We start from the raw sequence: 27,528 nt of genomic DNA, 5'->3' as shown, positions 1-27,528 counted from the left end.
TTTCCTCCTCATCCCCAGTCTCTTCTCACAGAGGGGACACAAGGAACACCTTAAAGGTAGCCAGGTAAGTTTTTTTTTTTAGGGTTTTTTTCGGGGGGAGTTCAGGGTCGCTGCATACCATCCTGATTGTTATTGGGATGGCATGTAGACACCCTGCTGGAAAGCCTGGGGTTTTTTTGGGGGGGAGGGGGGTGAACATAAACCTTACCTGGTTGCCATTAAGGTGCTCCTTGTGTCCTCCTGGCATGAAAAAATGATGTGTCTGGAGACTGGGGGTGGGGGAGGTTATGAGCAATTTACTCCTCATCCTCAATCTCTTCTCACTGGGAGGACACAAGGAACACCTTAAAGGTAGCCAGGTAAGTTTTTTTTAATTTTTAGGGTTTTTTTCGGGGGGAGTTCAGGGTGGCTGCATGCCATCCTGATTGTTATTGGGATGGCATTTAGACACCCTGCTGGAAAGTCCGGATTTTGTGTGTGTGGAGGGGGGGAGTGAGTGAGCTTAAACCTGTGCTGAAGTGGGTTTTTTAAACCCGCTTCCATGCGGGTTTAAGTTATATCTGGAAGCGCTCCTACAGAGCAGAGATCTGAACTTGATTGCCCACTAGTGTCCACATCACATCATAGCCAGAAATATTCAGCTGAGGTTTCCTGGGGGCTGAAAAGGAGCAAACAGAAAAGTTTAATGAAAAGGAGATGCTTATTTGTAAATAACATTACTAAATAAGCCCTACATCCCCCACTAGGAAAAAGTGTATTCACAAATGAAGGCCAGTGAAATCTATAGCCAATCCATTCCTACTCCAGGAGGGACATTTGGGAGTTTCCATACCCTCCACTATGGGAATTGTAGTTGGAATGGAAAATGCTCCCCTGCTCTAGCCAAAGAGCATCTATATATCTTCAGGATGGTGGGCATAGCAGCAGGATGTCAAAGGACAGCCAAAGATCTTCCCTATCCTCAAGGGATCCTTTTAAAACTCTCAGAAAACTAGAAATTTACCTGAGCTGGACTTCCCACAGGGTGACACTCGGCCTAGACATTCCTTGTGAGCAGGTAATCGGCATTTGCTGCAGCGATAGCCCTGGTAGAAAGTCCCTCTGTGTCCAGAAGGGAAGAAGAGGGGAAGAAACTCATTAAAAAGTGGAATGTTGCCTGTCTATCTTACAAGACTCTCTTCTGTTGCAAACCAAAGCTCAGCCGACGTCATTCCAAATAATGATTGGTATCAACTGAAACTCCATGTTCCAAAGTGAGAAGAGAACATTGATACATTTATACATATACATTTATACATTACCAGTTCCACTCACTTCAGTCTGCCTCAGGGGAGCATGCTTGCTCCATCAATATTCAACATTTACACAAATGACCAGCCACTGCCAGAAGGGACAGAGAGTTTCATCTATGCTGATGATCGTGCCATTACTGCTCAAGCAGGGAGCTTTGAGATGGTTGAACAGAAGCTCTCCGAAGCTCTAGGTGCTCTTACTGCCTATTACAGGGAAAACCAGCTGATCCCTAATCCATCTGAAACACAGACATGTGCTTTTCACCTTAAGAACAGACAAGCATCCTGAGCTCTGAGGATTACCTGGAAAGGAATCCCACTGGAGCACTGCAGCACATCCAAATACCTGGGAGTCACCCTGGACCGTGCTCTTATCTACAAGAAGCACTGCCTGAACATCAAGCAAAAAGTGGGTGCTAAAAACAATATCATATGAAAGCTGACTGGCACAACCTGGGGATCAAAAGCAAATCCAGTGAAGACATCCACCCTTGCGCTATGCTACTCTGCTGCTGAGTACGCATGCCCAGTGTGGAACACATCTCACCACGCTAAAACAGTAGATGTGGCTCTTAATGAGACATGCCGCATTATCACGGGGTGCCTGCACCCTACACCACTGGAGAAATGACACTGTTTAGCCGGTATTGCACCAAATGACATCCACCGTAGAGTAGGAGCCAACAGTAAAAGGATCAAGGCAGTGACATCTCCAGCTCATCCCCTGTTTGGGTATCAGCCAGCACACCAACGACTTAAATCAAGAAATAGTTTTCTATGATCTACAGAGACACTTGCTGGAACACCTCAGTAAATGAGAATCCAAAAGTGGCAGGCTCAAACCCAGAATCTCAATCAATGGCTGGTACCAAATGAGAGACTCCCTCCTAGCCACACAAAAAACTGGGTGACTTGGAAGGCACTCAACAGACTGCGCTCTGGCACCACGAGATGCAGAGCCAACCTTAAGAAATGGGGCTACAAAGTGGAATCCACGACATGCGAGTGTGGAGAAGAGCAAACCACTGACCACCTGCTGAAATGCAACCTGAGCCCTGCCACATGCACAATGGAGGACCTTCTTGCAGCAACACCAGAGGCACTACACGTGGCCAGCTACTGGTCAAAGGACATTTAATAGAATACTAAGTCTGCAAATTTTGTGTTTTGTTTGTTTGTTTGTCTGTTATTTAATGCAATACAACTGTTTTTGGTTGGCTCCTGACACGATAAATAATTAAGTCTGAAAAGTGGAGCTGCGGAAAACTGGCAGCTGTATTATGGATATTTTTTTTATTCTCCCCCAGAACTTGGGGAAAAGGTGGTAGCCCACATACCTCAGCAGCATCTGACAAGCTTTGCAAGAAGTGGTATCCTCAAAAGAGTACATGTGAAATTCATGTCTATTTGCCATAGCATTTTCAGGGTAGATATTAGAACTGCAACAGAGAGAAACAGAGAGTCACTAAGTTTCACAAACAGCAACTAGAAGGGGAAGTTTTTCCACCTGCCCTACAAAAGACACAATTAAACTCCCTGAAGTTGTTTAATGGTTTGGTACTAGTAAATTCCTTCTGCGGAATTGCATTGAAGAACCCAGCAAATTCCAAGAAAGGATACACCTCTTAAGAATATCTATCTAAGTAATTACATAATATAGGCGAAGACACAGAATGAAAGTCAAAGGACTTTTTTCATTTTTTTCTTATTTTTATTTAGCTTTTTTCTATTTTTTTCAGGTATTTTTGTATGTATGTACGTCTTCTCTCTTAGGCGATCCCTCGCTTTCCGAGGATGATTGTCTTCCAGTATTCTTGTGGGTCTGTATGTGGCTGAGGAGCACTATTCTTGCTCTGCATCTTCTTCCGCAGTGAGGGCATTGGTTTCCAGGTGGAAGGCGGTCTCGGTCGGGGTTGGCTTGACGCGCCTTCCTCTTGGCACGCTTCTCACTTTCGCCCTCCATTCGTGCCTCTTCAAATTCTGCAGCACTGCTGATCACAGCTGACCTCCAGCTGGAGCGGTCAAGAGCCAGGGCTTCCCAGTTCTCAGTGTCTATGCCAGTTTTTGCCTATGCCAGCCCATCTTTCAATCTCTTTTCCTGTCCACCAACATTCCGTTTTCCGTTCTTGAGTTCAGAGTAGAGCAACTGCTTTGGGAGACGGTGGTCGGGCATCCGGACAACGTGGCCGGTCCAGTGGAGTTGATGGTGGAGGACCATCGCTTCAATGCTAGTGGTCTTTGCTTCTTCCAACACGCTGACGTTTGTCCGCCTGTCTTTCCAAGAGATTTGCAGGATTTTCCAGAGGCCGCGCTGATGGAATCGTTCCAGGAGTTGCATGTGATGCCTGTAGACGGTCCACGTCTCACAGGCATATAGCAGGGTTGGGAGGACAATAGCTCTATGTATGTGTGTGTGTATTCTCTCTCTTTTCTCCTTTTCATTTTTTGAATATCTCTAATCATTCTTAATATTTTCCTACTTTCCCATAAATTTAGTGTTCTCCCACTTTCTATGTAAATTCCAACAAAATGTTCGTATTTTTTTGTGTGTGTATAAATTTTTTTTAAAGAATATCTATCTCTTCAAATGCAATTCTATGGCATGCTGGGACTGGTTGTCAGATAATGTAATGGCATTTCAGATCATTAAATTTCATCCAGGAATTTATCTTCAGTGGCTATAGGAATCTTATTGTATATAGTTTCCAAAATTTTATAGATTTGTGGTCAATGGGAGCAGCTGTATCCATATATTCTCCAGGAACATACAGAGTGACACTATCTTATATTCTAGCTTTGTTCTTGGGAGCATTTGGGACCACGAATGCAGCTGGGTTGTTTTGACTCACTTAACCCTCAGTTATAAATGGAGAACAGAATTTTTTTCTTTCTGTGAAACTGAAATTTCCACAACCTTTGTCCTCCTGTCTTAACCCCCTATATTCTAATCTTTAGATGTTTTCATTTCATTCCATTCCGCTCCCGTCAACAGCTCAAATGCAGCTGGTGGGGACGAGGAGCAGGGCCTTCTCAGCTGTGGCCTCCTGCCTATGGACCACACTCCCAAAGGAGGTAAGATCTGCTCCCTTGCTCCTGACCTTTAGAAAAAAATTAAAATCATGATTCTGGGACCAGGCCTTCGGACAATAGATGTATGCAGCTTTTAGTGGGACAAGGACTGGAACGGCGACTCGACTGATGAGATTGTTTTATGGTTTAATAACTGTTTTGATATTTGATGATGTACTGTTTTTAATATGATTTATGTTTAAAGTGTGGTTTTACTATTGTAGTTGTAAGGCATTGAACTTTGGCCATTATCTATGCGTAAACCGTTTTGAGTCCCCCTTGGGGTGAGAAAAGTGGTATATAAATACTGTAAATAAATAAATTCCCATGAAACCTATGGACCAAAACTGTGTACCAATACTAATTTTAAGTTAACCAGCAATTGATCTTCAATATATAAGAGGCTTAGGTAGGTAGGTAGTCCCCTGACAGTTAAGTCCAGTCATATCTGACTCTGGGGTGTGGTGCTCATCTCCATTTCTAAGCCGAAGGGCCAGCGTTGTCCGTAGACACCTCCAAGGTCATGTGGCCAGCATGACTGCATGGAGTGCCGTTACCTTCCCGCCGGAGCGGTACCTATTGATCTACTCACATTTGCATGTTTTCGAATTGCTAGGTTGGCAGAAGCTAGGGCTGACAGCGGAAGCTCACGCCGCTCCCCGGAATTGAACCTGCGACCTTTTGATCAACAAGCTCAGCAGCTCAGTGCTTTAACCCACTGCGCCACCGGGGGCTCCTATAAGAGGCTTAGAAGGATACATTAAAGAATACAAAGCTACAAGAATTGAAGAGACTTACAGGGCCATTTCAAACTGTTCCATCCACTTCTTTTTCAACTCTCGTGTCTTGAAGTACAGTTCATACCCTGAAGATCCAGTAAGTTCAATTAGGAGAAACATGTGACTCCACTGAGAAGAAGAAAAAAAGGAAGGGCATATTATGCTACCAGGCACAATTCAAAGGGCTGGTCTTGGCCTATAAAGCCCTAAACGGTTCTGGCCCAACTTACCTGTCCGAACGCATCTCCCCTTATGAACCTTCGAGGACCTTAATATCATCTGGAGAGGCCCTGCTCTCAGTCCTGCCATCATCACAAGCACGGCTGGTGGAGACGAGAGACAGGGCCTTCTCAGTGGTGGCCCCTCGGCTATGGAATGCCCTTCCTATGGAGATTAGATCGGCTTCTTCGCTTTTAGCATTTCGGAAAAAACTCAAGACATGGCTATTCGAGCAGGCATTTGCGAATACTAAGTAATTGACATAAGAATGGAATCAACTACAAGATGGATTGGACATTGTTTTAATGAGTATTTCTTGAATTATGTTTTATTACAGCTGTTATGATTTTACTGATGTTAAAGTTTTTATATTGTAACTGTTTTTGGCGGTATTGAATTTTCCCTTGAGTCGCCGGAAGGCTGAGAGGGGCGGTATACAAATATTGTAAATAAAATAAATAAATATGACTTTGGGGGGGGGGGATGATCAGGACATTTTGATCTCAGCTCCTCTTGCCCTCACAGTCCTTCTTGATTTTCTCCCCCAAAAGGATGTATCTAGACCTTACCTTCTTATTGTCCTTCACTACAGAAGAGTCATCCTGAACTTGGTAGTTGGACAAATCAACAAATTGCTTCATTTCGTATGAATCTCCTTTTCGCTTGCAGATGAGAAGAGCTTTATCCAGAAGGAAGGCATACCTGTGAGAGATTTTTAACTTGAGAACCTCCAACAAAGCTGACAGATAAAAAAAGCATTTTATAAATATTATCGGTGATTAAATCAACTAGAAACTCTTCAAAAGAAACAAAGGTAGCTTCAAATATTTTGATCATGGAACAATTGGATTATGAGATTGGATTATGTTTTCATCTAGGAGACGAAATGATTGTTTTTATTATTGTCATTGCAGCCAATAGTGGGGGGATTGGGGTGGTGACACCCTTGTTTGGGTGTCAGCCAGCATGTCAACGACTTAAATCAAGAAATAGTTTTCTTAGATCTACAGAGACACTCGCTGGAACACCTCAGTAAGCGAGAGTTCAAAAGTGGCAGGCTCAAACCCAGCACCTCAATCCGTGGGTGATACCAGATGAGAGACTCCCTCCTGGGCACACAGAAGACTGGGCGACTTGGAGGGCGCTGGACGGACTGCGCTCTGGCACCACGAGATGCAGAGCCAATCTTAAGAGATGGGGCTGCAGGGTGGAGTCCACGACGTGCGAGTGTGGAGAGGGGCGGGCCGGTGACCACCTGCTGCAGTGCAACTTGAGCCCTGCCACATGCACGATGGAGGACCTTCTTGCGGCAACACCAGAGGCATTCCAAGTGGCCAGATGCTGGTCAAAGGACATTTAATCAGCTACCAAGTTTGCAAAATTTGTGTTGTTTTTTTGTTTTGTTTTTATCTGTTTGTTTGTTTTGTTCTGTTAGAAATGTAATACAATGTTCTGGTTGCAGATGACACGATAAATAAATAAAATAAATTGTTTTAATTTATGTGTTAATGCTTTTTAATGTTTTTGTGTTTTTATGATGTTGTTGGCATTGAATTGTTGCCTTGTGAACCGCCTCGAGTCGCCTGCAGGCTAAGAGGGGTGGTATACAAATGTAGCAAATAAATAAATAAATAAATATAAGGGCCATCATTTTACTATACCAGTGTATATAATAGGATGATCATCCACTGGGGAGGGGGGGAAGTTGCTGAATCTAAACCCCAGTTGATAAAAAGGATCCACTGAAATAAGAGTCACCCATCTTCAGTCACCTGTCTATTTTGGAGCGCTTCTCCCCACTGATGATCTTGACTTCGCCATCAATCTTTGGCCTTCCAAAGTGAGCGAGGGATTGTGTCTAGAGAGAAGAGAAACCAGGTTCCTTACAATGAATCAGTTGCCTTGCTTAGGACTAACCTGTTTTGTTTTATTTAATGGAACTCAAAAATATCTATGATAAAGGGATATTAGATGTAGTACTAGTACACTTCGACATAAACACATACCCGGTATCCACAGGGGATATGCTCTTGGACTTCACATGGATATGCAAAACCACAGACAATAGCTAACCTTATTGAAAGAAAGGCCCTCCAGCCTAAGAAAACCATAAATGTATGCTGGAAAACCTAGGAAATACCTAGAGAAGATAACATATTTTTTTGGATGTGGAGAAATGAAATTGTCAGGTTTTACAATGTATTGTAATGTAATATAGCTGAGTCATGCACTGCTAATGGGCTTCTATTGGAAATGCTGAGTCATGCATTAACTGTATATAGAACTTCATTTGGGGAATGTGTTCTGGCCTAGTCCAGGTGATTGTGAATGATGCAATCCTGGGTTTGAGTGAAGTCAATGAGTTGGGAACCAATCAGTGATTGCTATGTGTAATTGTATAGAATTGTATATAAGGAAGTCATGTACAGTGTATATCTCTCCTTGTGCTGTGATGTTGTTCGTCGAAGGCTATATGTAATTAAAGAACCTGTCTGCTAAGACAAGGTATAACTGTATGCTGTGGTAAGTTTGTAATATCATCTAGACTGGGGGAAAGACAATGGTAAAACTGACAATGGCCGGGCATGTGCTCAAGTGTCTGTAAAAGGTTCCAGCGTGACTGCAGGCTGTGGAAGCAGTTGACTGAAAATACTGTGCAGGAAGAAGCTACTGGAAAGCGCTGAAGTTGTGCAACTGATCTGCTGCTGAATTGTGAAGTTAATCTCAACAGAAATCATGCACACTGGTGTCAGGGAAATGGGAATCGGATCGGTATCAGTATTTGTACTGTCTTAGGGTTTTTGTTATTATGTGTATCTTGCCTTTTTTCCCAGCCTGGGAATCAAGGCAGCTAATAATTTGACTTGTACAAAAGTTTAAAATGAAATCAATCTATCAAATAAAATTAAAACCAGTTAAAAACATAACTGCTGAAATAATTAAGGAATAACTACGTATTGCAGTGAAGATACAAGATCTATCTATTCAATTTTATTTCCCTACCCTCCAAAAAGGAGCCTGTGAACATGTTTCTCTGGATCACAGTCACAGTCTGGTAGGGTGCAACATTTCCACCATAACATTTTCCAATAAAAAACTTCTTTCCTTCACCACAAGGTATTATGTATTATGTTAATAAAAGCATACCTGCTTATTCTCTAGGGGTGTTCAGTTGCATAAGAACATGAATAGTGGTATTAAATAAGGGCTTGAAATAAGATAATAGTTAACTGGGAGAATGAATCCAGAGCTTGGAAAAATTACTTATTGGACCACAGGCTCCCGAAACTCTGTTGTTGTGCTGTTGCAATTTTAGAGCTTTTTATGTGGACAATTTCAACAGAAAAGAGGAAACCATGAAAATGAACAAAATCTGACTACCAGTATTAAAAATCTCTAAAATTGCAACAGCACAACAACAGAGAGGAAGTAGGCAGGGACATCTAATTACCTCTCAACAAAAGTTTTCCCCAGGCACAGTCAGCCCATTGTATGCTAATCAAGGTGGTCAGTTGAAACATTCACACCTAGCTCCAGCAGACAATAGTCCTTTGTCTCACCCTGGTCATTCCACAGATATATAAACCCTTTTCCCTAGTTCCAACAAACCTCACTACCTCTGAGGATGCTTGCCATAGATGCAGGGGAAACGTCAGGAGAGAATGCCTCTAGACCATGGCCATACAGCCAGAAAAAACCCACAACAACCCAATAATAATAATAATAATCTTTATTTGTACCCCGCCACCATCTCCCCGATGGGGACTCGATGCAGCTTACATGAGGCCAAGCCCAAACAACAATTGCATGAAATAAAACCGAAAACGCAAATAATGAACAATAATAACGTAATTGCATAAAACAAATGAAAACATAGCAATATAAGATTACAATAAGCACAGTCACAATGACAATGGGCAAGCGACATGTATTGGATAAAAGAAAAGCTGATTAAAAGCAGATAGAAGGAATTTGAAGCAGAGGAAAGGGATAGTTACTGGATAAGAGGTAGAGGATTAGCCATTAAGTGTTGAGATACCTAGGAAACAAAGTAGGGTTGTTGCTAGAGAAGAAGAAAATAACTGAGGGTTCAAAGCTTGAAAGAAAGCTCAAGAGAGAGCTTATACAGAGTGTTATTAACTGTGGCTGATTATGAGGACAACCCCTCTGGGGAGCTTCTAACCTCGTTCTCTCTCAATCTGGATCCCAATGACATATAATGCAGTTTTAAGTGAATTATATTAATATCATAATATAATATGAATATAATAAGGTTACAATGGCTGTGAAGGCAGACAGATAAGTATCTGTGCCATTGGATTAGAACCACTTTCTATGAAGATTGTGTGTTGGTAATTGTGCACTAATTCATGCACAGGTGTCTTCCAAACAAAAAAAAATAACAAAAGTGCCATGGCAATGTCAGTTTCTGTATTTTGGATTATGTAGTAGATTTCCAAAACATGATTTAATGCTGTAAGCAGTGCATGTAATAATGTTCATCAGTGATAGAGTTAAGGAACCACTGAGTTATGTATGAATCCCAGAAAAGTATATTTGTGTGTGTTCGTTTCTGCTTCCTGTATGTGACATATGATGCTTTGTATGGAATGTAAGTAGGCATGTTCTACTGAGTGTGAAGAAAAAGCCAAGTAGCCATTACTGAGTTGTCTTTTGTCGCAGGCAGACGCTACCATGCAACTCTGCTATGTATATCATCTCTAAATAAAACTAATTGGTTTATTGCTTTATGGCTGTGTGTCGGAGCAGTTTTATCGCCTCATCAACCAATAATTAACAGGCAATTGGGGAGTGACCACGAGAGCAGGACTGAAATCTGGAAACTCCTAGCTACAGACTGGCACGTGGGTGGTGGATATGGATCAATCATCTTAACCAATTGCCAAAACTCTACCTTTGGAAGACAATAATACTTGGCCTTGAGTGATTGCCTACAATGATAGGGAGGACGCAATGCACTTATTACAATATCTCCATTGATTGCTCATCTAACCACAATCCAAAGCGCTGGTTATGATTATACGCAGCACTGTCTAGATCAGTGTTTCTCAACCTGGGGGTCGGGACCCCTGAGGGGGGTCGCAAAGGGGTGTCAGAGGGGTCGCCAAAGACCATCAGAAAACACAGTATTTTCGGATGGTCATGGGGATTCCATGTGGGAAGTTTGAGCCAATTCTATCGTTGGTGGAGTTCAGAATGTTCTTTGTTTGTAATGAACTATAAATCACAGCAACTACAACTCCCAAAAGTCAAGGTCTATTTTCCCCAGGTTCCACCAGTGTTCACATTTGCGCATATTGAGTATTTGTGCCAAGTTTAGTCCAGATCCACAATTGCGTGAGTCCACAGTGCTCTCTGGATATAGGTGAACTACAACTCCCAAACTCAAGGTCAATACCCACCAAACCCTTCCAGTGTTTTCCATTGGTCATGGGAGTTCTGTATGGCATAGGTGCAAATCCATTGCTGGTGCAGTTCAGAATGCTCTTTGATTATAGGTGAACTATAAATCCCAGCAACTACAACTCCCAAATTACAAAATCAATCCTCCTCCAACCCCACTAGCATTTACATGTGGGTACATTGGGTATTTGTGCCCAGTTTGGTCCAATGAATGAAAATACATCTTGCATATCTGATATTTACATTATGATTTATAACAGTAGTAAAATGACTGTTATGAAGTAGCAACAAAAACAATGTTATGGTTGGGGGTCACCACAACATGAGGGACTGTATTAAGGGGTCGCGGCATTAGGAAGGTTGAGAACCACTGGTCTAGATTATGTCTAGGCAATCTGACTGGTGGTATCTCCCCCTTAAGTTTGCCTACACCTTAAGAGGCTCTTCTTTCAGTCTCACGAGTATGCTTGGTGGGTACACAAGATAGGGCTTTCTTAGAGACTGCCCTTAGGTTTGGGAACTCTAGACCTACGGAGCTGGAATGGCTCACTCCTTGTCTTTCTGTTGGCAGGTTGCATTTTTTGTTTATTTGGGCAGGCTCTTAGAATGGAAAACCTTTAAGGGAATAGCTTTAAGAGGGAGCTGTATTGGTTTATAAATTGTCCTGTTTTGTAACTGATGTGTTCATTATTTCAAGTACTACATATGTTTTTTTATTGTTACTAATTCGATTTTGACTGCTGGGTTGAGTTGTGCAGGAGGAGAGACTGTTGAGGGACAAAACATCATACAATGACAGTGTTAGTGACTGGGAGGAGGGAGAAGGAAAGGATTTGAGCAATGTTTCCAGGAATACTGTAGCAGCATGTGCCCTCTCTGATTTTTTTTCCATTCTGGGGATTTCCTTAACTGCGTATTTTCCTACTATAGATTGAGGACATGGTAGACACGGTGGTATATATGACCATGTAAGGGGGGAAGCTGGGTAGGAAACTGTGGATGTCTTAGTACAAAAACGAACAGTAGCTTCAAAAGCAATTGCATGATTGGGTTGTTGTAGGTTTTTCTGGGCTATATGGCCATGTTCTGGAGGCATTCTCTCCTGACGTTTCACCTGCATCTATGGCAAGCATCCTCAGAGGTAGTGAGGTCTGTTGGAACTAGGAAAAAGGGTTTATATATCTGTGGAATGACCAGGGTGGGACAAAGGACTTTTGTCTGCTGGAGCTAGGTGTGAATGTTTCAACTGAACACCTTGATTAGCATTTAATGGCTTGGAAGTGCCTGGGGGGAATCTTTTGTTGAAAGTGATTTGATGTGCCTGATTGTTTACTCTCTGTTGTTTTGCTGTTGTAATTTTAGAGTTTTTTTAATACTGGTAGCCAGATTTTGTTCATTTTCATGGTTTTTTCCTTTCTGTTGAAATTGTCCACATGCTTGTGGATTTCAATGGCTTCTCTGTGTAGTCTGACATGGTGGTTGTGAGAGCGGTCCAGCATTTCTGTGTTGTCATGATTGCATGATTTCTCCCATACAGACGCGGCCCTAGGTAATTTTCAATGGTAAGCAAACAGTATCCCCCCCCCCCCCCCCCGCCCAACCAATCACGGATATATATTTTCTGTTCGTCGTGGGAGTTCTGTGTGCCATATTTGGTTCAATTCCATCATTGGTGGAATTCAGAATGCTCTTTGATTGTAGGTGAACTATACATCCCAGTAACTACAACTCGCATATATCAAGGTCTATTTTCCCCCCAAAAGCGCCCCTGGGCAAAATCAACTATACTGCAAATGCTTACTTTGCGTAATGAGTTGAGCCGACCCTGCTCCCATACCTGATGTAATTTATGCTATACAATTATTTCAGAAAGTTTCCAAAACCCACCAAAATCCCCTGCAGCAATGCTCACCAGGTTCTCAATAGACAGCTGGAAATTAGTGATTTGTTTCAGTGTTTCATTGTCTCTTTTGACCTCATTTATGCACTGAGCCAGATCCTAGGCCAGGAGAAAAAATAGAAATAAAATGGTGTGGTTTTAGTCAAAGAAAATAAAGAAACTTCTAGGAGTAGGAGAGATAAAAATTACAAGAGACAGTATCTTTAACCCAACAATGCCCACCTAACCATCAGGTTCACAGGCAAGTATCCTTAAACAATCTCAATAGCTCTGCCTGTAATGGATGATCTCAGGTAGCATGTATGTATTCCACAACCCGCTGCCCCTTCCAAGACCTGCCCATTCAGACATTTCTAGTTTACCAAAATTGGGTTTTGATTTTTGTCCAAAATTAGATGCTGAGAGGTGCACCTTGTCTTTTAGAAGAAGGCTTTTAAGTAAATCTCTCACAGATGGGGGGCATTCAGTAAGGCCTCACAAAAGATATGATCCATAGGCCATACCATTTCTGAGAACTGGGAAGCCTTGGCCCTTCACCGCTCCAGCTGGAGGTCAGCTGTGACCAGCAGTGCTGCAGAATTTGAAGAGGCACGAATGGAGGGCGAAAGGGAGAAGCGTGCCAAGAGGAAGGCGCGTCAAGCCAAACCCGACCGAGACTGCCTTCCACCTGGAAACCAATGCCCTCACTGCGGAAGAAGATGCAGAGCAAGAATAGGGCTACACAGCCACCTACGGACCCACAAGAATATTGGAAGACAATCATCCTCAGAAAACGAGGGATCGCCTTCGTAAGTAAATACCATTTCTACCAATACCTCTACCCTCCCCTTTCACAAGAGACCCCAGAAATCCTAAACTTCCAGAGTCATCTTTTTAGACTGTGTTAAGCCATTCTGCCCAGCTTAAGATAGATTGGGTTGTTGTAGGTTTTTCAGGCTATATGGCCATATTCTCGAAGCATTCTCTCCTGATGTTTTGCCTGCATCTATGGCAAGCATCCTCAGAGGATGCAAGCACCTCTGAGGATGCTTGCCATAGATACAGGCGAAACATCAGGAGAGAATGCTTCGAGAACATGGCCATATAGCCTGAAAAACCTACAACAACCCAGTGATTCCAGCCATGAAAGCCTTTGGCAATACATTAAGATAGGTTTCTCACCCGCATAGCATCTAGGGCCTGCCTCAGATTCTCCTTGTCAGATGGTTCCACTGTATATTTTATCAGCTCCTAGAGTGGAGAAGGGAGAGAACAACACAAAGTAGATATTTGTATATAAGGGACAAAATAGCTAGGCTGTCTTTCAATGGAAGATCCAGTTGGGTTTAGTGGTTTGAACGTTGGGGGCACGACTTTGAAAACAGAGTTTCGAATCCCTGCTTAGCTATGGGAACCTACTGAGTGGTCTTCAACAAGACACACCCTTTCAGCTTCAGAAGGAGGCAAAAGCAAGCCCCCTTTGAATAAATCTTGCCAAGAAAACCCCATGATATGGTTGGCTATGGTCACCATAAGCCATTAATGACTTGATAATATACAACAACCATCATCCTTCAATGAGTGCTTGTGTCAGCATCAGAAGTGAGAGCTGAAAGCAGAAACCTCTTGGGTATTTTGTCAATTTTAAAAAAAAAACTGCTGATGTATATGCAAAATATTATTACCAAAGCAAGAAGGTTGAGGCATTCTTGGAAGTTTAGTTACTAATGAAGCTCCCAGAAGGGGGGAACAAAGTTAGCCCGGAGATAAGGAAGGTGGTCCTGAGCAAAAAGTTCTTGACTCCTAGTTTTTCTTTGTTTTCATTCACTCATCAGGCGTGGGTTTTTAAAGCAATTTTACGCCGGCCTCTGCTTCCTTTATCCAATTTTACGGCCACTAATGTCTCTCTTCACACAACTCATGGCTGGTCATGCCCTCTTTTGGCATGTTTGTGGATCCTACGTTGGCCGCCACAAATGTCTACATCACAGGCAGCACCATAGATAAGTTCCCCATAATTTTTTCTCTTTTAATGTTATTTTAATGTTTCCCCCTGAGGCAAGAGAGAGAGACTATTTCCTCTTTAAAAACCTCTTTGCTGCCTTATACTGATTCAGTTTCTTCTTTTATATTGGCTGGGACTTTCTGTCTGCTGTGTACTTTATATCACAGGCAATGAAACACTCTTGTGTATAACGAAGTAACACAGTTTATTTATAACTTCTGGCTTCAACGCTTGTGGTTACATGTGTGTTTTGTTGCAATCTTGAGGCTTACAGTCAGTATCATTTACTTGGTTAATTTTTCTGAATAGACTATCAATGTTTCAAATTCACAAACATGTTACTTGCTTCACACACTCTTGGCTGAATTATATTCTGAACTAAGGCAACACTAGCCTTCTTTATGTTCCTTAAAACTCGAGCTCTATTTAACTAACTGCTTCTCTGTATCAGAAGTCTTTAACACGTCTTCATAACTGCTTATTTCTATCAGGCACTCAAAAACCAACTGTCCTCTTCACACACAGATTCCTAACTGTCGTTTTCAAACTCCCTCCCTCTAACTGCCTCTTTCAGAACCTAGGCTCTGCCCCTTTGGAATGTTCAGCTCTGCTCTCCCCAACTGTCATTTTGGCCTAGCAGCCTTTTCAAATCCTGGGCCTACACTAATCTGCATATGACCAATCGGCTTCACATATTCAAATGAATCCTATCTCTGCTGTTGCTACCCTGTCTGTGCCTATTCTTCCTATCTGCCATATGTAAACATAGAGCTATACACAAAAACTTTAACCTAGAGTAGCAATTTCACTACACCCACCCCCCCCCCCCATCTGATAGGGTGAACAGACGGGGTGCCGTGCCCCCCTGTAGCAATTCCTCCACACTTCCCTTCTCATCATACGGGAAGGAGGGGAATCACTCCACGGCCTTCCTCTAGACCAGGGATCCTCAAACTAAGACCCGGGGCCCGGATACGGCCCTCCAAGATCATTTACCCGGCCCTCGCTTAGGGTCAACCTAAGTCTGAAACGACTTGAAAGCACACAACAACAACAACAACAACAACAACAACAACAATTCTATTTCATCAGCCAAAAGCAGGCCCACACTTCCAATTGAAATACGAATAAGTTTATATTTGTTAAGATTGTTCTTCATTTTAATTTTTATATTGTAAAATTGTTCTTCATTTTAATTTTTATAGTTTTTTTTTCACTACAAATAAGATATGTGCAGTGTACATAGGAATTCATTCTTTTCTTCTTTTTTTTTTCAAATTATATCCTGCCCTCCAATAGTTTGAGGGACTGTGACCTGGCCCTCTGTTTAAAAAGTTTGAGGACCCCTGTTCTAGACTCATTAATGTTCTAGAAACATTATGGGGGAGGGCATAGTGTGATAAGGTCCCTAGAGACACAAAAAAGGGCTGCTGGCTTTATCTACAAGGCTTAAGCTATTCATCAAGCACCAAAGCACTTAAAATGAAGAGATTCCGCACAGAAGGGGATCATGTCTTGTATTTTCAGTGCATCATCCCATTTCCCCCATCTTGCCTTTCCATCTCTGTTATGTGTCATTATCTGACAGACGTCATTCGTTACCTGTAGAAGCAGATGGTATTTTAGTACCCGTTGCATAGGTACCATGAGGAGGTCACGTAAGCTGAAGCGCCCGTTATTGGCTCTTTGAGAACATTCCTGAAAAGCAGAAATTTAAGCAAGGTTGTGAAGGGTTCTAGAAACTTAACACCAGTGTCAGCATGGCTCTAAAGTAATGCAATCATGTAGATAATTTATTTATTATTTATTTATTTGCCTTACTTATATACCGCTGTTCTCAGCCCGAAGGCGACTCACAGCGGTTCACAACAAATAAAAACAGCAAAAATTCAATGCTACAGTATAAAAAACAGTTAATAATCTAACACATTACATAATTAATAACAATTACTACAATAACCATTCATTATCGTCTCATCATCAAAAACATGATCCAGATTCATCATCCATTGTTCCATTCCAGTGTTCATTAACCAATCATTGCACTAATTATTCGAACGCCTGCTCAAACAGCCAGGTCTTCACTTTTTTGCAGAATACCATTAGAGAAGGTGCTAGTCTAATGTCCGTAGGAAGGGCGTTCCACAGCCGAGGAGCCACCACCGAGAAGGCCCTATCTCTCGTCCCCGCCAGCCGTGCTTGAGAAGCAGGTGGGATCGAGAGCAGGACCTTCCCGGAAGATCTCAAAGTCCTGGTGGGTTCATAGGCCAAGATGCGGTCGGATAGGTAGCCATTTGTTGATAACCATTTGTTGACTTCTAACTAATCTCCAGCAGAGAGAAAAGACTAAGCAGCTTCACATAAAACTACACAATTTGCATTAGAGTCATTATTAGGCCTCTCGCCCAACTTGTTGGCTTTTTTTCTCTTTTATTCAGAGTACCAGTAGTCAAAGACTTGGAAGGCACCAAATCCAGTCTGCTCTTGGAAACTCAGCAGGGCCAGCACTGGTCCGTACTTGGCTGGGAGACATCCAAGGAATACCAGGTCCAGTTGGCTATATTTCAGAGATAGGAACTGGCTCACCCACCTCTGAGCTTTCCTTGCCTAAGAGAACCCTGTGAAATTAGTGTGGTTGCCATAAATTGACAGGCCATTTGGAGGCACATAGCTGGATCAGCATTGGCAGGCAGCCTCTTTGGGCAATTGTTTGAACCCGTTTATAGAAGTGAAGACTAACTTAGCTGCTTGGTAGGCAGATACAAACTGCCATTTAAAATTCTCCACAACACCTGGATCTATGAAGAGGAGGACTGATCCTTCAATACTAGTTGGCAGAAGCTGGGGCTAACAGCAGGAGCTCACCCCGCTCCTTGGATTCGAACCGCCAACCTTTTGTTCCAACAGACCTCACAACCTCTGAGGATGCGTGCCATAGATGCAGGCGAAACATCAGGAGAGAATACCTCTAGAACATGGCCATATAGCCCATATAGCCCACTGCCCCCAGTGGCGCAGTGGGTTAAACCCCTGTGCCGGCAGGACTGAAGACCAACAGGTCGCAGGTTCGAATCCAGGGAGAAGCAGATGAGCTCCCTCTATCAGCTCCAGCTCCTAAATAAATAAATAAAATCGCATTTAAAGCACCCCCAACAGACAACCATCCAGCCCCTGTTTAAAAGCCTCCAAAGAAGGAGCCTCCACCACACTTCGGGGCAGAGAGTTCCACTGTTGAACAACTCTCACCGTTAGGAAGTTATCATAATAAATTACGTTGTTTAATGGAAGGTGCTGTAATTATACAATGGGTTTGCTTTCAGCCCAATCAAATTGCTTGAATTTGAACATTGCCCAGGAGTGACTGTAATTTATTATATTTGTATTTGCAAATTTGCATGATTTACAATATTTCCTATGAATGTTATTCCATTGTATAATTATGACATTCATGTTGTTCAGGATGACGCAGTTAATAAAGTTTAATCATTATAAATAAATAAATTATAAATAAATAAATAAATAAATAAATAAATAAAAGCACTTAATAAGTATTTTGTTTTTTAAAATACACGCTAGATTATTTTGTCCTAACATAGATACTAAGGATACATCTATACTGCAGAATTAATGCAGTTTGACACCAGTTTAACTGCCATGTCCCAATGCTTTGGAATCATGAGATTTGAAGTTTTACAAAGGCTTTAACTTACTCTGCCAAAGGATGCTTGTATCTCATCAAACTACAAATATCAGGATTTCATAGCATTGAATCACAGCAATTAAAGTGGGTATCAAACCGCATTACTTCTACTGTGTGGACTGCACTCTAGATTCTAATGTGAACAAACATCAACAATAAAATTTGTGAAAAAAGGAAGTTTAAGAGCTAGTAATCATATAATGCAAGTCCAGCATGTGAACGACAATAAAGAGTAGTGCTCACCTCCAGTTTCATGCGCACATCCACACTGGTATTGCTGATCTGGTCTAAGTATTTAGTGGCTGCTTCTATCTGGCTACAGTATCGTCCATACAGTAAGAATCTACAGATGAAGAATAAGAACTTGATAAGAATGGAGGCCTAGCTAGTACTTGAACATTGGTCACTAATGGAGTTGAATTGTATATCACACATATTGTCACTATAGGCATAACTTCTGGCTTGGACGAAACTGTATTAAATTTCCACAACAGATCTTGGTCTAGATCAGTGTTTCTCAACCTTCCTAATGCCGCGACCCCTTAATATAGTTCCTCATGTTGTGGTGACCCGCAATCATAACATTGTCATTGCTACTTCATAACTGTAATTTTGCTACTGTTATGAATCATAATGTAAATATCTGATATGCAGGATGTATTTTCATTCATTGGATCAAATTTGGCACAAATACCCCATACGCCCAAATTTGAATACTGGTGGGGTGTTTTTGGTTGATTTTGTTATTTGGGAGTTGTATTTATTTATTTATTTATTTATTATTTATTACTGTGCTTGTATACCGCCGTTTCTCAGCCTAAATTGGCGACTCAACGCGGTTTACAACAGTACAACAACAACAATATTTGCTGGGATTTATAGTTCACCTCCAATCAAAGAGCATTATGAACTCCACCAACGATGGAATTGAACCAAACTTGGCACACAAGGCTCCCATGAGCAACAGAAATTACTGGAAGGGTTCGGTGGGCACTGACCTTGAGTTTGGGAGTTATAGTTCACCAACATCCAGAGACAGGCCCGTAGCTAGGATTTTGATGGGGGGGGGGCTGAGTTTGATTTTGGGGGGGGGGGCTGATTCTGAGTGAAAGAGGGTCTACCCTAGCAAACATTTTGTATTGTTACCCCAATACCCCCTTGCATATGGGATATATTGAGTATGGTGATCAGATCATTTGATACCACTTTATCTACCATGGCTCCATCCTATGGAATCCTGGATGTTGTCATCTCGTTGTGTATTTGCACTTCTCTGTCAGATTCTAGTGCCTCACTCAACTACACATTCCAATAGGCATGACAATTAAAGTAGTATCAAAGGGGTGTGGTGTGATTTGTAGTGTGAATGACATTCACATCTTTCCTTGGGCTCAGGCCCATAGCCAGGATTTTGTTTCGGGGGGGGGGGGGGGGGGGGTTGAGTTTGGTTCAGGGGGGGCTGAGTCTGAGTGAAAGAGGGTCTAGCCTAGCAAACCTTTTGTATCGTTACCCCCTTGCATATGGGATATATTGAGTATGGTGATCAGATCATGATATGAATACACATAACAGTTTAAATAATGCACCAGTAAGGCCTTCTCGCAGACCACCATAAGAAGCCCCTCAAGCCCTCCCCCTAGCTACATCTCTGCCCAGAGATATATCTCCAATATCCACTGGATAATGGAGAAAGGCAGGGAGTTTCAGGAAAAAAACATCTGTTTCTGTTTCATTGACTATTCTAAAGCCTTTGACTGTGTGGAGTGGACCATAATGAATTGTGGCAAGTTCTTGTCTCTCTCCTGAGGAATCTGTATAAGGACCAAGTAGCAACAGTAAGAACTGACCATGGAACAGATTGGTTCAAGGTTGGGAAAGGTGTACGGCAGGGTTGTATCCTCTCACCCAACCTATTCAACTTGTATGCAGAATACATCATGCAAGGTTGGGGTAAAAATTGCTGGAAGAAACATTAACAACCTTAGATATGTGGATGTCACCACTTTGATGGCTGAAAGCGAGGAGGAGCTGAGGTGCTTTCTAATCAAGGTGAAAGAAGAAAGCGCAAAAGCTGGGTTGCAGCTAAACATCAAAAAAACCAAGATTATGGCAACAAGAATGATTGACAACTGGAAAATAGAGGGAGAAAACGTGGAGGCCGTGACAGACTTTGTGTTTCTAGGTGCAAAGATTACTGCAGACACAGACTGCAGCCAGGAAATCAGAAGATGCTCACTTCTTGGGAGGAGAGCAATGTCCAATCTCGATAAAACAGTGAAGAGTAGGGACATCACACTGGCTACCAAGATCTGCATAGTTAAAGCAATAGTATTCCCCATAGTAACCTATGGATGTGAGAGCTGGACCATAGGGAAGGCTGAGCGAAGGAAGATAGAAGATTTTGAACTGTGGTGTTGGAGGAAAGTTCTGAGAGTGCCTTGGACCACGAGAAGATCCAACCAATCCATACTTCAGGAAATAAAGCCCAACTGCTCATTGGAGGGAAGGATATTAGAGGCCAAGATGAAGTACTTTCGCCACATCATGAGAAGAAAGGAAAACTTAGAGAAGGCAATGACGCTGGGGAAAATGGAAGGAACAAGGACCCTGCTATGACTGGGGCCACTTAGTTTTTGGATGTATTTACTCCCCTTGGGAGACAGACCCACCTTTCTTTGTACCTGATGAACACTTGGTAGAGGCTCTGAGCATTGCTAAAAGACAAAGCACTCTTCAGATCTGCCAGAAAGCACCGATGAACCTTCAGAAGTTCCTGATGGAGAAAAAAAAAGAAATCTAAGAAATATACATTTTTGTATTTATTTCTCATTTTTGCAAGTTTTTGAAAACATATATAGATTGCACCTTGTAGAGATGTGTTTATTATAGAGTGTTTATTATACTGTATTTAAACTGTATTTAGGTTTTACATTAGTTGCTATGGCCTAACTGTGAGGGATAGGTTGCCATGGTAACACAGCCTCAGAGGAGGTGGGCGGAGCTTAAGGAGAAAAAGGTTTGAAAGTGTCAGTTAATTTCCAGTCAGGAGGAAGAGACCCTGAGGAGAAGAGCAGAGCCGGTTAAGGGCTCTGGGGAAATAGCAGAGTCAAGAAAGGACTCTGGGAAAAGTAGTTTAGTCCGGTGGATGAGACCCGGGGAAGAGGTTCAGAGTGTTGTGAAGCTGTGAGAATTCAGTAGTTCTTAGAATTTGTGAATATTTCTTCAGCAAGAGAGCTGAAGGTGTTACCTTGTTAGATTGCTTAGGTTAAAGAATCTAACAGAGGGGGTTTAAAGGATCGCCAGTAAGGAAAGACTGGTGATCAGTGGTTTGTTCCGAGTATAGGGCAAACAGTGTGGATATTCACAATAGGGAACTCTGAAGTAGTATAAGCACTTCACTAAAGAAGGAGTTTGTAGAATTGTAACATCAGAAGCCTGTATGTATCTCAAACCAGCCATTTTGTAACATCAAGCCTTGTGCCAAGTTCAAATTCTCAAAACTGCAACAATTACGTTCTGTTAACAATAAATCTTGTTCTCTTTGTATTTCAAACCTGCCTCCTCCATTGCTTTTATGCTTGGTGCATTCCACACTACCAAAGTCACCTCACAACACAACTAAAGATAAACAGAGACATAAACCAGCGTCTCTAAACATATTGGTGGCAGCTTAATTGATATCTAAAAGAAGGTTCCTCACAGAATATTGGTGGCATTAAAGAAGATTAACACTTCCTCACATAATTTTGTTGACAAGCGGTGGGATTAACGCTTCCTCACACACCTCTATGTCATAAAAAAACTTTGTCAATTCATTACCCAAACATACATTTATCGACAGGAAGTAATGATATTTATTTTAAAAGGGTATGTGGCAAACTCCTCACATTGCAGGAATGGTGGATGCATGCCTTCATAATCTCAGAAGCCTTTTCTACATTGGATGCATTTTTTAAAAAAAGCATTCCCCCTTCCTTCAGACTAACAATTGGATTCTGTACCCAAAGGAAAATATACAAGACTGGAATAGGAAAACCAGACACTGAATTTCCATAAATTATATTATGTATAGTAAACCAGACAATCTCCACATCAACATTGACAAAGAAATAGCAAGAAATACTGTTTACCCACAAGCAGAAAGAAATTACATACATTAGAAACCAACACTTTCACATTACTTTATTTTCCAGATCACCAGACTGGGCCACAGCAAAGCATGGCAGGAGACAGCTAGTAATATTATAATGTAATAATATTACTAGCTGTGGCGGTGGCCGGGAGAGCTTTTGCACAATTAAAACTTGTGCACCCGTTGCGCCCATACTTTGGGATGTCAGATCTGGCCACAGTGGTCCGCGCTCTTGTTACATCCCGAATAGATTACTGCAACGCACTCTACATGGGGTTGCCTTTGAAGACTGTTCGGAAACTTCAATTAGTCCAGCGGGCGGCAGCCAGATTAGTCACCGGAGCATCATACAGGAAGCATACCACCCCTCTGTTATGTCAGCTCCACTGGCTGTCGCTCCAGTTCCGAGCACAATTCAAAGTGCTGGTTTTAACCTACAAAACCCTATATGGCTCCGGCCCAGTGTACCTGTCCGAACGCATCTCCCTCTATGTCCCACCTTGGAGTTTGAGATCTTCTGAGGAGGTCCTGCTCTCGATCCCACCCCTATCACAAGTGAGATTGGTGGGGACGAGGAGCAGGGCCTTCTCAGTTGTGGCCCCTCACCTGTGGAATTCACTCCCTGGGGAAATTAGGTCACCGACATCCCTCCTCTCTTTCAGAAGGAAATTAAAAACATGGTTATGGGACCAGGCTTTCGGGCAATCTGGCGGTTAGATAAGGACAATGATGACCAGAATCGAGAGTACTTGACAATGTGGAATGAATTTACGGACTATTTATAGTTCACCTCCAATCAAAGAGCATTCTGAACTCCACCAACGATGGAATTGAACCAAACTTGGCACACAAGGCTCCCGTGAGCAACAGAAATTACTGGAAGGGTTCGGTGGGCATTAACCTTGAGTTTGGGAGTTATAGTTCATCAACATCCATAGACAGGCTCGTAGCTAGGATTTTGATTCGGGGGGGGGGGGCTGAGTTTGAGTAAGGACTATGAGATGGCGAACGCTGAGCATTAGATTGTTTTTATTGATTTTATTGATTGATTGATTTTATTGATTTTAATGTATGGACTGACTGTCTTAATTGTTATAATTGCTGTTTACATGTTTTATCCATTGTTATGTTTATGTTGGCATCGAATTGTGCCTTTTGTAAGCTGCCCTGAGTCCCCTCTCGGGGGTTGAGAAGGGCGGGGTAGAAATGCGTGAAATAAATAAATAATATGATATTATAATTATATATTTTATATTACATGTAATGGTACTTATAATATTACAATATAATGATATAGTACAATATAGTAATATATAATACTGATATTGTACTATGCTAATAATATAACATATTGTATGCATATATATCTTGTAAGCCACTCCGAATCCCCTTCGGGGTGAGAAGGGCGGCATATAAATGTCATAAATAAATAAATACTAAATAAATCTAGGATAGTCAACATAGCATTTTTTTAAATCAATGTTGCCAAGATGGTTTTAAACAGTGTATTTTAATATTGAGATAAATGTTTTTAATGCTTCTGTATGCATATAATGAATTCTTGTCCTGGCATCGAATGCTTGAGTCCCCTTCGGGGTGAGAAGGGCGAAATATACACTCTTTAAATAAATAAATAAATAAATAAATAAATAAACACGTATAATTATCTTACCTCTATGTTAATAAAAATATTCTCTAAGTCTTGAGGTTGCAAAAACAGCTGCAGGGGTTTCAGAAAATGCTATGGAGAAACCACAACCTGGTTAAAATGAGCTAACAACAAGCAAAATTCAAGGCAAATTAGGCATATTGGTCTGATGACGGGTATAAATACACAATGGTAAGGTGTGTGGGGAAGAGAGGCGAGGAACATGGGAAAAGCCAGAAACAGGAGAAACCATTACATATGCCCTCAAATCTGCTGGATTCTATTCCAAGGAGAGAACCAAATCAAAGTGACTGTGACCTGATGGGGACTTTTAATGAAGTGTGTAAGAAAATAAGGCAAAGACATGTTTTCAAATGGGACCTTCTGTGGATCATAGAATCATAGAATCAAAGAGTTGGAAGAGACCTCATGGGCCATCCAGTCCAACCCCCTGCCAAGAAGCAGGAATATTGCATTCAAATCACCCCTGACACATGGCCATCCAGCCTCTGTTTAAAAGCTTCCAAAGAAGGAGCCTCCACCGCGCTTCGGGGCAGAGAGTTCCACTGCTGAACGGCTCTCACAGTCAGGAAGTTCTTCCTCATGAGAGCTAAGGAGTATATGTGCCCCCCTGTTGAACACTCATGCATCATTTGTCCTTGTCGACAACATACTAACCTATGCACATCTCTCAATGCTCCCCACAGCAAGTGCTATGAGGTTGGTTGTACCCCAAGCCCACATATATCACTTGGCAATTTTTCTTGCCATGTTCTACATTCCCAGTTTAGCATTACATAGTTAAAATGGTAGTCAAGAAAGAGATCTCTTACAACAGAGGTGGGCAAACTCCAGGTTGGAGGGAGGGTAGTTTTCTGTTTCCAGGACCCAATGTAAGTAATAATAATAATACTTTATTTATATACCTCTCTATCTCCCCAAGGGGACTCAGAGTGGTATCCAAGTAACATCATCAATTCATACAGAGTAAACAACATAACCATAAGATTAACAAAACAATCTATATAAATAAAAGTGTAGTGTTAGTTTGTGGGATCAACAAAACTCAAAAACCACTTGACGAATTGACATCAAATTTGGACACAAGACTCCTAACAACCCAATGTATGTTCTTCACTCAAAAAATCGATTATGTCATTTGGGAGTTGTAGTTGCTGGGATTTATAGTTCACCTCCAATCAAAGAGCATTCTGAACTCCACCAATGATTAAATTGGGCCAAACTTAGCACAAAGTTCTCCCATGACCAACAGAAAATACTGGAAGGGTTTGGTGGGCAGTGTCCTTTGGTTTTGGAGTTATAGTTCACCTACATCCAGAGATCACTGTGGACTCAAACAATGATGGATCTGGACCAAACTTGCTCCAAATACCCTATATGCCCAAATACAAACACAGATGGAGTTTGCGGAAAATAGAATCTTGACATTTGGGAGTTGTAGTTGCTGGGATTTATAGTTCACCTACAATCACAGAGCATTCTGAACCCCACCAGCGATAGAACTGGGCCAAACCTCCCACACAAAACCCCCATGTGGGCCACAGCAACGCGTGGCAGGGGACGGCTAGTAGAAGCATAAAAATTGTCGCCATAACACATATCCTGTATATACTTGAGCATAAGCCTAGTTTTTCAGTCCTTTTTTTAGGCTGAAAAAGTCTCCCCCGGCTTATACTCGAGTCAATGTTATTTATTATTTTACTTTGTTGTTGTCGTTGTTGTTGTTACATTTATTATTTTATTGTTGTTATTATTACATTTATTCTTTTACTCGATTTATTATTGTTATTGTTACATTTATTATTTTACTATATTATTATTATTGTTGTTGTTACATTTATTATTTTATAGTTATGATTACATTTATTATTTTACTCTATTATTATTATTGTTACATTTATTATTTTACTCTATTATTATTATTATTTTACTCTATTTATTATTATTGGAAGACATGTAAGCATATTTACATTGAAGAAGGTTAGAAAAATGGTTTAATCAGAGTGGGACAGTCTTATCTTGAATTACAGTTTTATGTAAATATTCAAAAACATTTAATCTACTGATGCCTAAATTAATATAATTTTATTGGTATCTATTTTTATTTTGAAATTTACTAGTAGCTGCTGCATTTTGTGGTAAAATTAGGTGCCTCAGGTTATATTCGGGTCATAGAATCATAGAATTGGAAGAGACCTCATGGGCCATCCAGTCCAACCCCCCTACCAAGAAACAGGAATACTGCATTCAAATCACCCCTGACAGATGGCCATCCAGCCTCTGTTTAAAAGCTTCCAAAAAAAGGAGCCTCCACCACACTCCGGGGCAGAGAGTTCCACTGCTGAACGGCTCTCACAGTCAGGAAGTTCTTCCTCATGTTCAGATGGAATCTCCTCTCTTGTAGTTTGAAGCCATTGTTCCCTAGTCTCCAGGGAAGCAGAGAACAAGTTTGCTCCCTCTTCCCTGTGGCTTCCTCTCACATATTTATACATGGCTATCATAACGAGAAGAGATCCCACAAGCATAAATACCTGGTTTATAGATTCTAGTGTGCTGGTGTATTTCTCCTCTGTCTGTTGGATTTCTTGAAGACAGCATTTCCTTTTATCCAGTTCACTCATTCTCTGCTGTGAGGGAGCAAGGTGAAGAACCATGTTACAAGGGTTGAATGAAAAGTAATGCCTCCACCTTTGTTACTTGGGTTTGGATGGGAATATTTTAATAAATCAAATGCAGAAATAATCCTTAGATGTTTCGCCTGCATCTAAGCATCCTCAGAGGTAGCGAGGTGTTGTAGGTTTTTTCGGGCTATATGGCCATGGTCTAGAGGCATTCTCTCCTGACGTTTTGCCTGCATCTATGGCAAGCATCCTCACTACCTCTGAGAATGCTTGCCAGACATGCAGGCGAAACGTCAGGAGAGAATGGCCATATAGCCTGAAAAAAACTACAACAACCCAATGCTTCAGTTTCCCCAGACTATTTTCTGGCAATTCCTAGCACCAACTCCAGTGTTTTCTAAAGTCACATTGGGTTTAATGAAATCTGTGAATAATTAAAATATGTCAGATTATATTCTAACCTTCCAACATGTCTGCCCAATTTAGAGAAGTCTATAGATGAGTAAACTGATAAGAACAGATATTGCACTTGATCTCTGCCCAAATGTCAAAAAGCGATAAATGATGTACCGTCGGCCCTCCATATCCACAATTTCAACCATCAACAGCTTGAAAATATATATATTTTTATCTACCAGTATTTAAAAACTCAAAAATTACAACAGCAAAACAACAAGGGGAAACAAACAGGCACATAAAATTGCTCTCAACAAAAGATTCCCCCCAGGCACTTCCAAGC

At 41.5% G+C, this 27,528-nt stretch overlaps 1 protein-coding gene across 1 annotated transcript in view; it reads right to left on the bottom strand.

Moving 5' to 3' along the window:
* VAV1 (vav guanine nucleotide exchange factor 1) overlaps positions 1–27,528 on the bottom strand; it is a 113,664-nt gene that overhangs the window by 26,515 nt on the left and 59,621 nt on the right. Inside the window, exons 6-17 of the mRNA XM_067464113.1 lie at positions 26,700–26,795; positions 24,172–24,240; positions 21,037–21,140; positions 18,611–18,710; positions 16,270–16,365; positions 13,845–13,913; positions 12,696–12,782; positions 7,132–7,217; positions 5,929–6,061; positions 5,160–5,269; positions 2,630–2,731; positions 1,004–1,101 (exon numbers count right to left, since the gene is read on the bottom strand). Coding sequence (XP_067320214.1) covers positions 1,004–1,101; positions 2,630–2,731; positions 5,160–5,269; positions 5,929–6,061; positions 7,132–7,217; positions 12,696–12,782; positions 13,845–13,913; positions 16,270–16,365; positions 18,611–18,710; positions 21,037–21,140; positions 24,172–24,240; positions 26,700–26,795 — 1,150 coding nt within the window. The remainder of the gene's footprint in view (positions 1–1,003; positions 1,102–2,629; positions 2,732–5,159; positions 5,270–5,928; positions 6,062–7,131; positions 7,218–12,695; positions 12,783–13,844; positions 13,914–16,269; positions 16,366–18,610; positions 18,711–21,036; positions 21,141–24,171; positions 24,241–26,699; positions 26,796–27,528) is intronic.

This window comes from Anolis sagrei, chromosome 2, assembly GCF_037176765.1.
Source record: "Anolis sagrei isolate rAnoSag1 chromosome 2, rAnoSag1.mat, whole genome shotgun sequence".
Taxonomy (NCBI): domain Eukaryota; kingdom Metazoa; phylum Chordata; class Lepidosauria; order Squamata; family Dactyloidae; genus Anolis; species Anolis sagrei.
The sequence above is the reverse complement of the archived record's forward strand: the minus strand, read 5'-3'. Positions and strand labels throughout refer to the sequence as shown.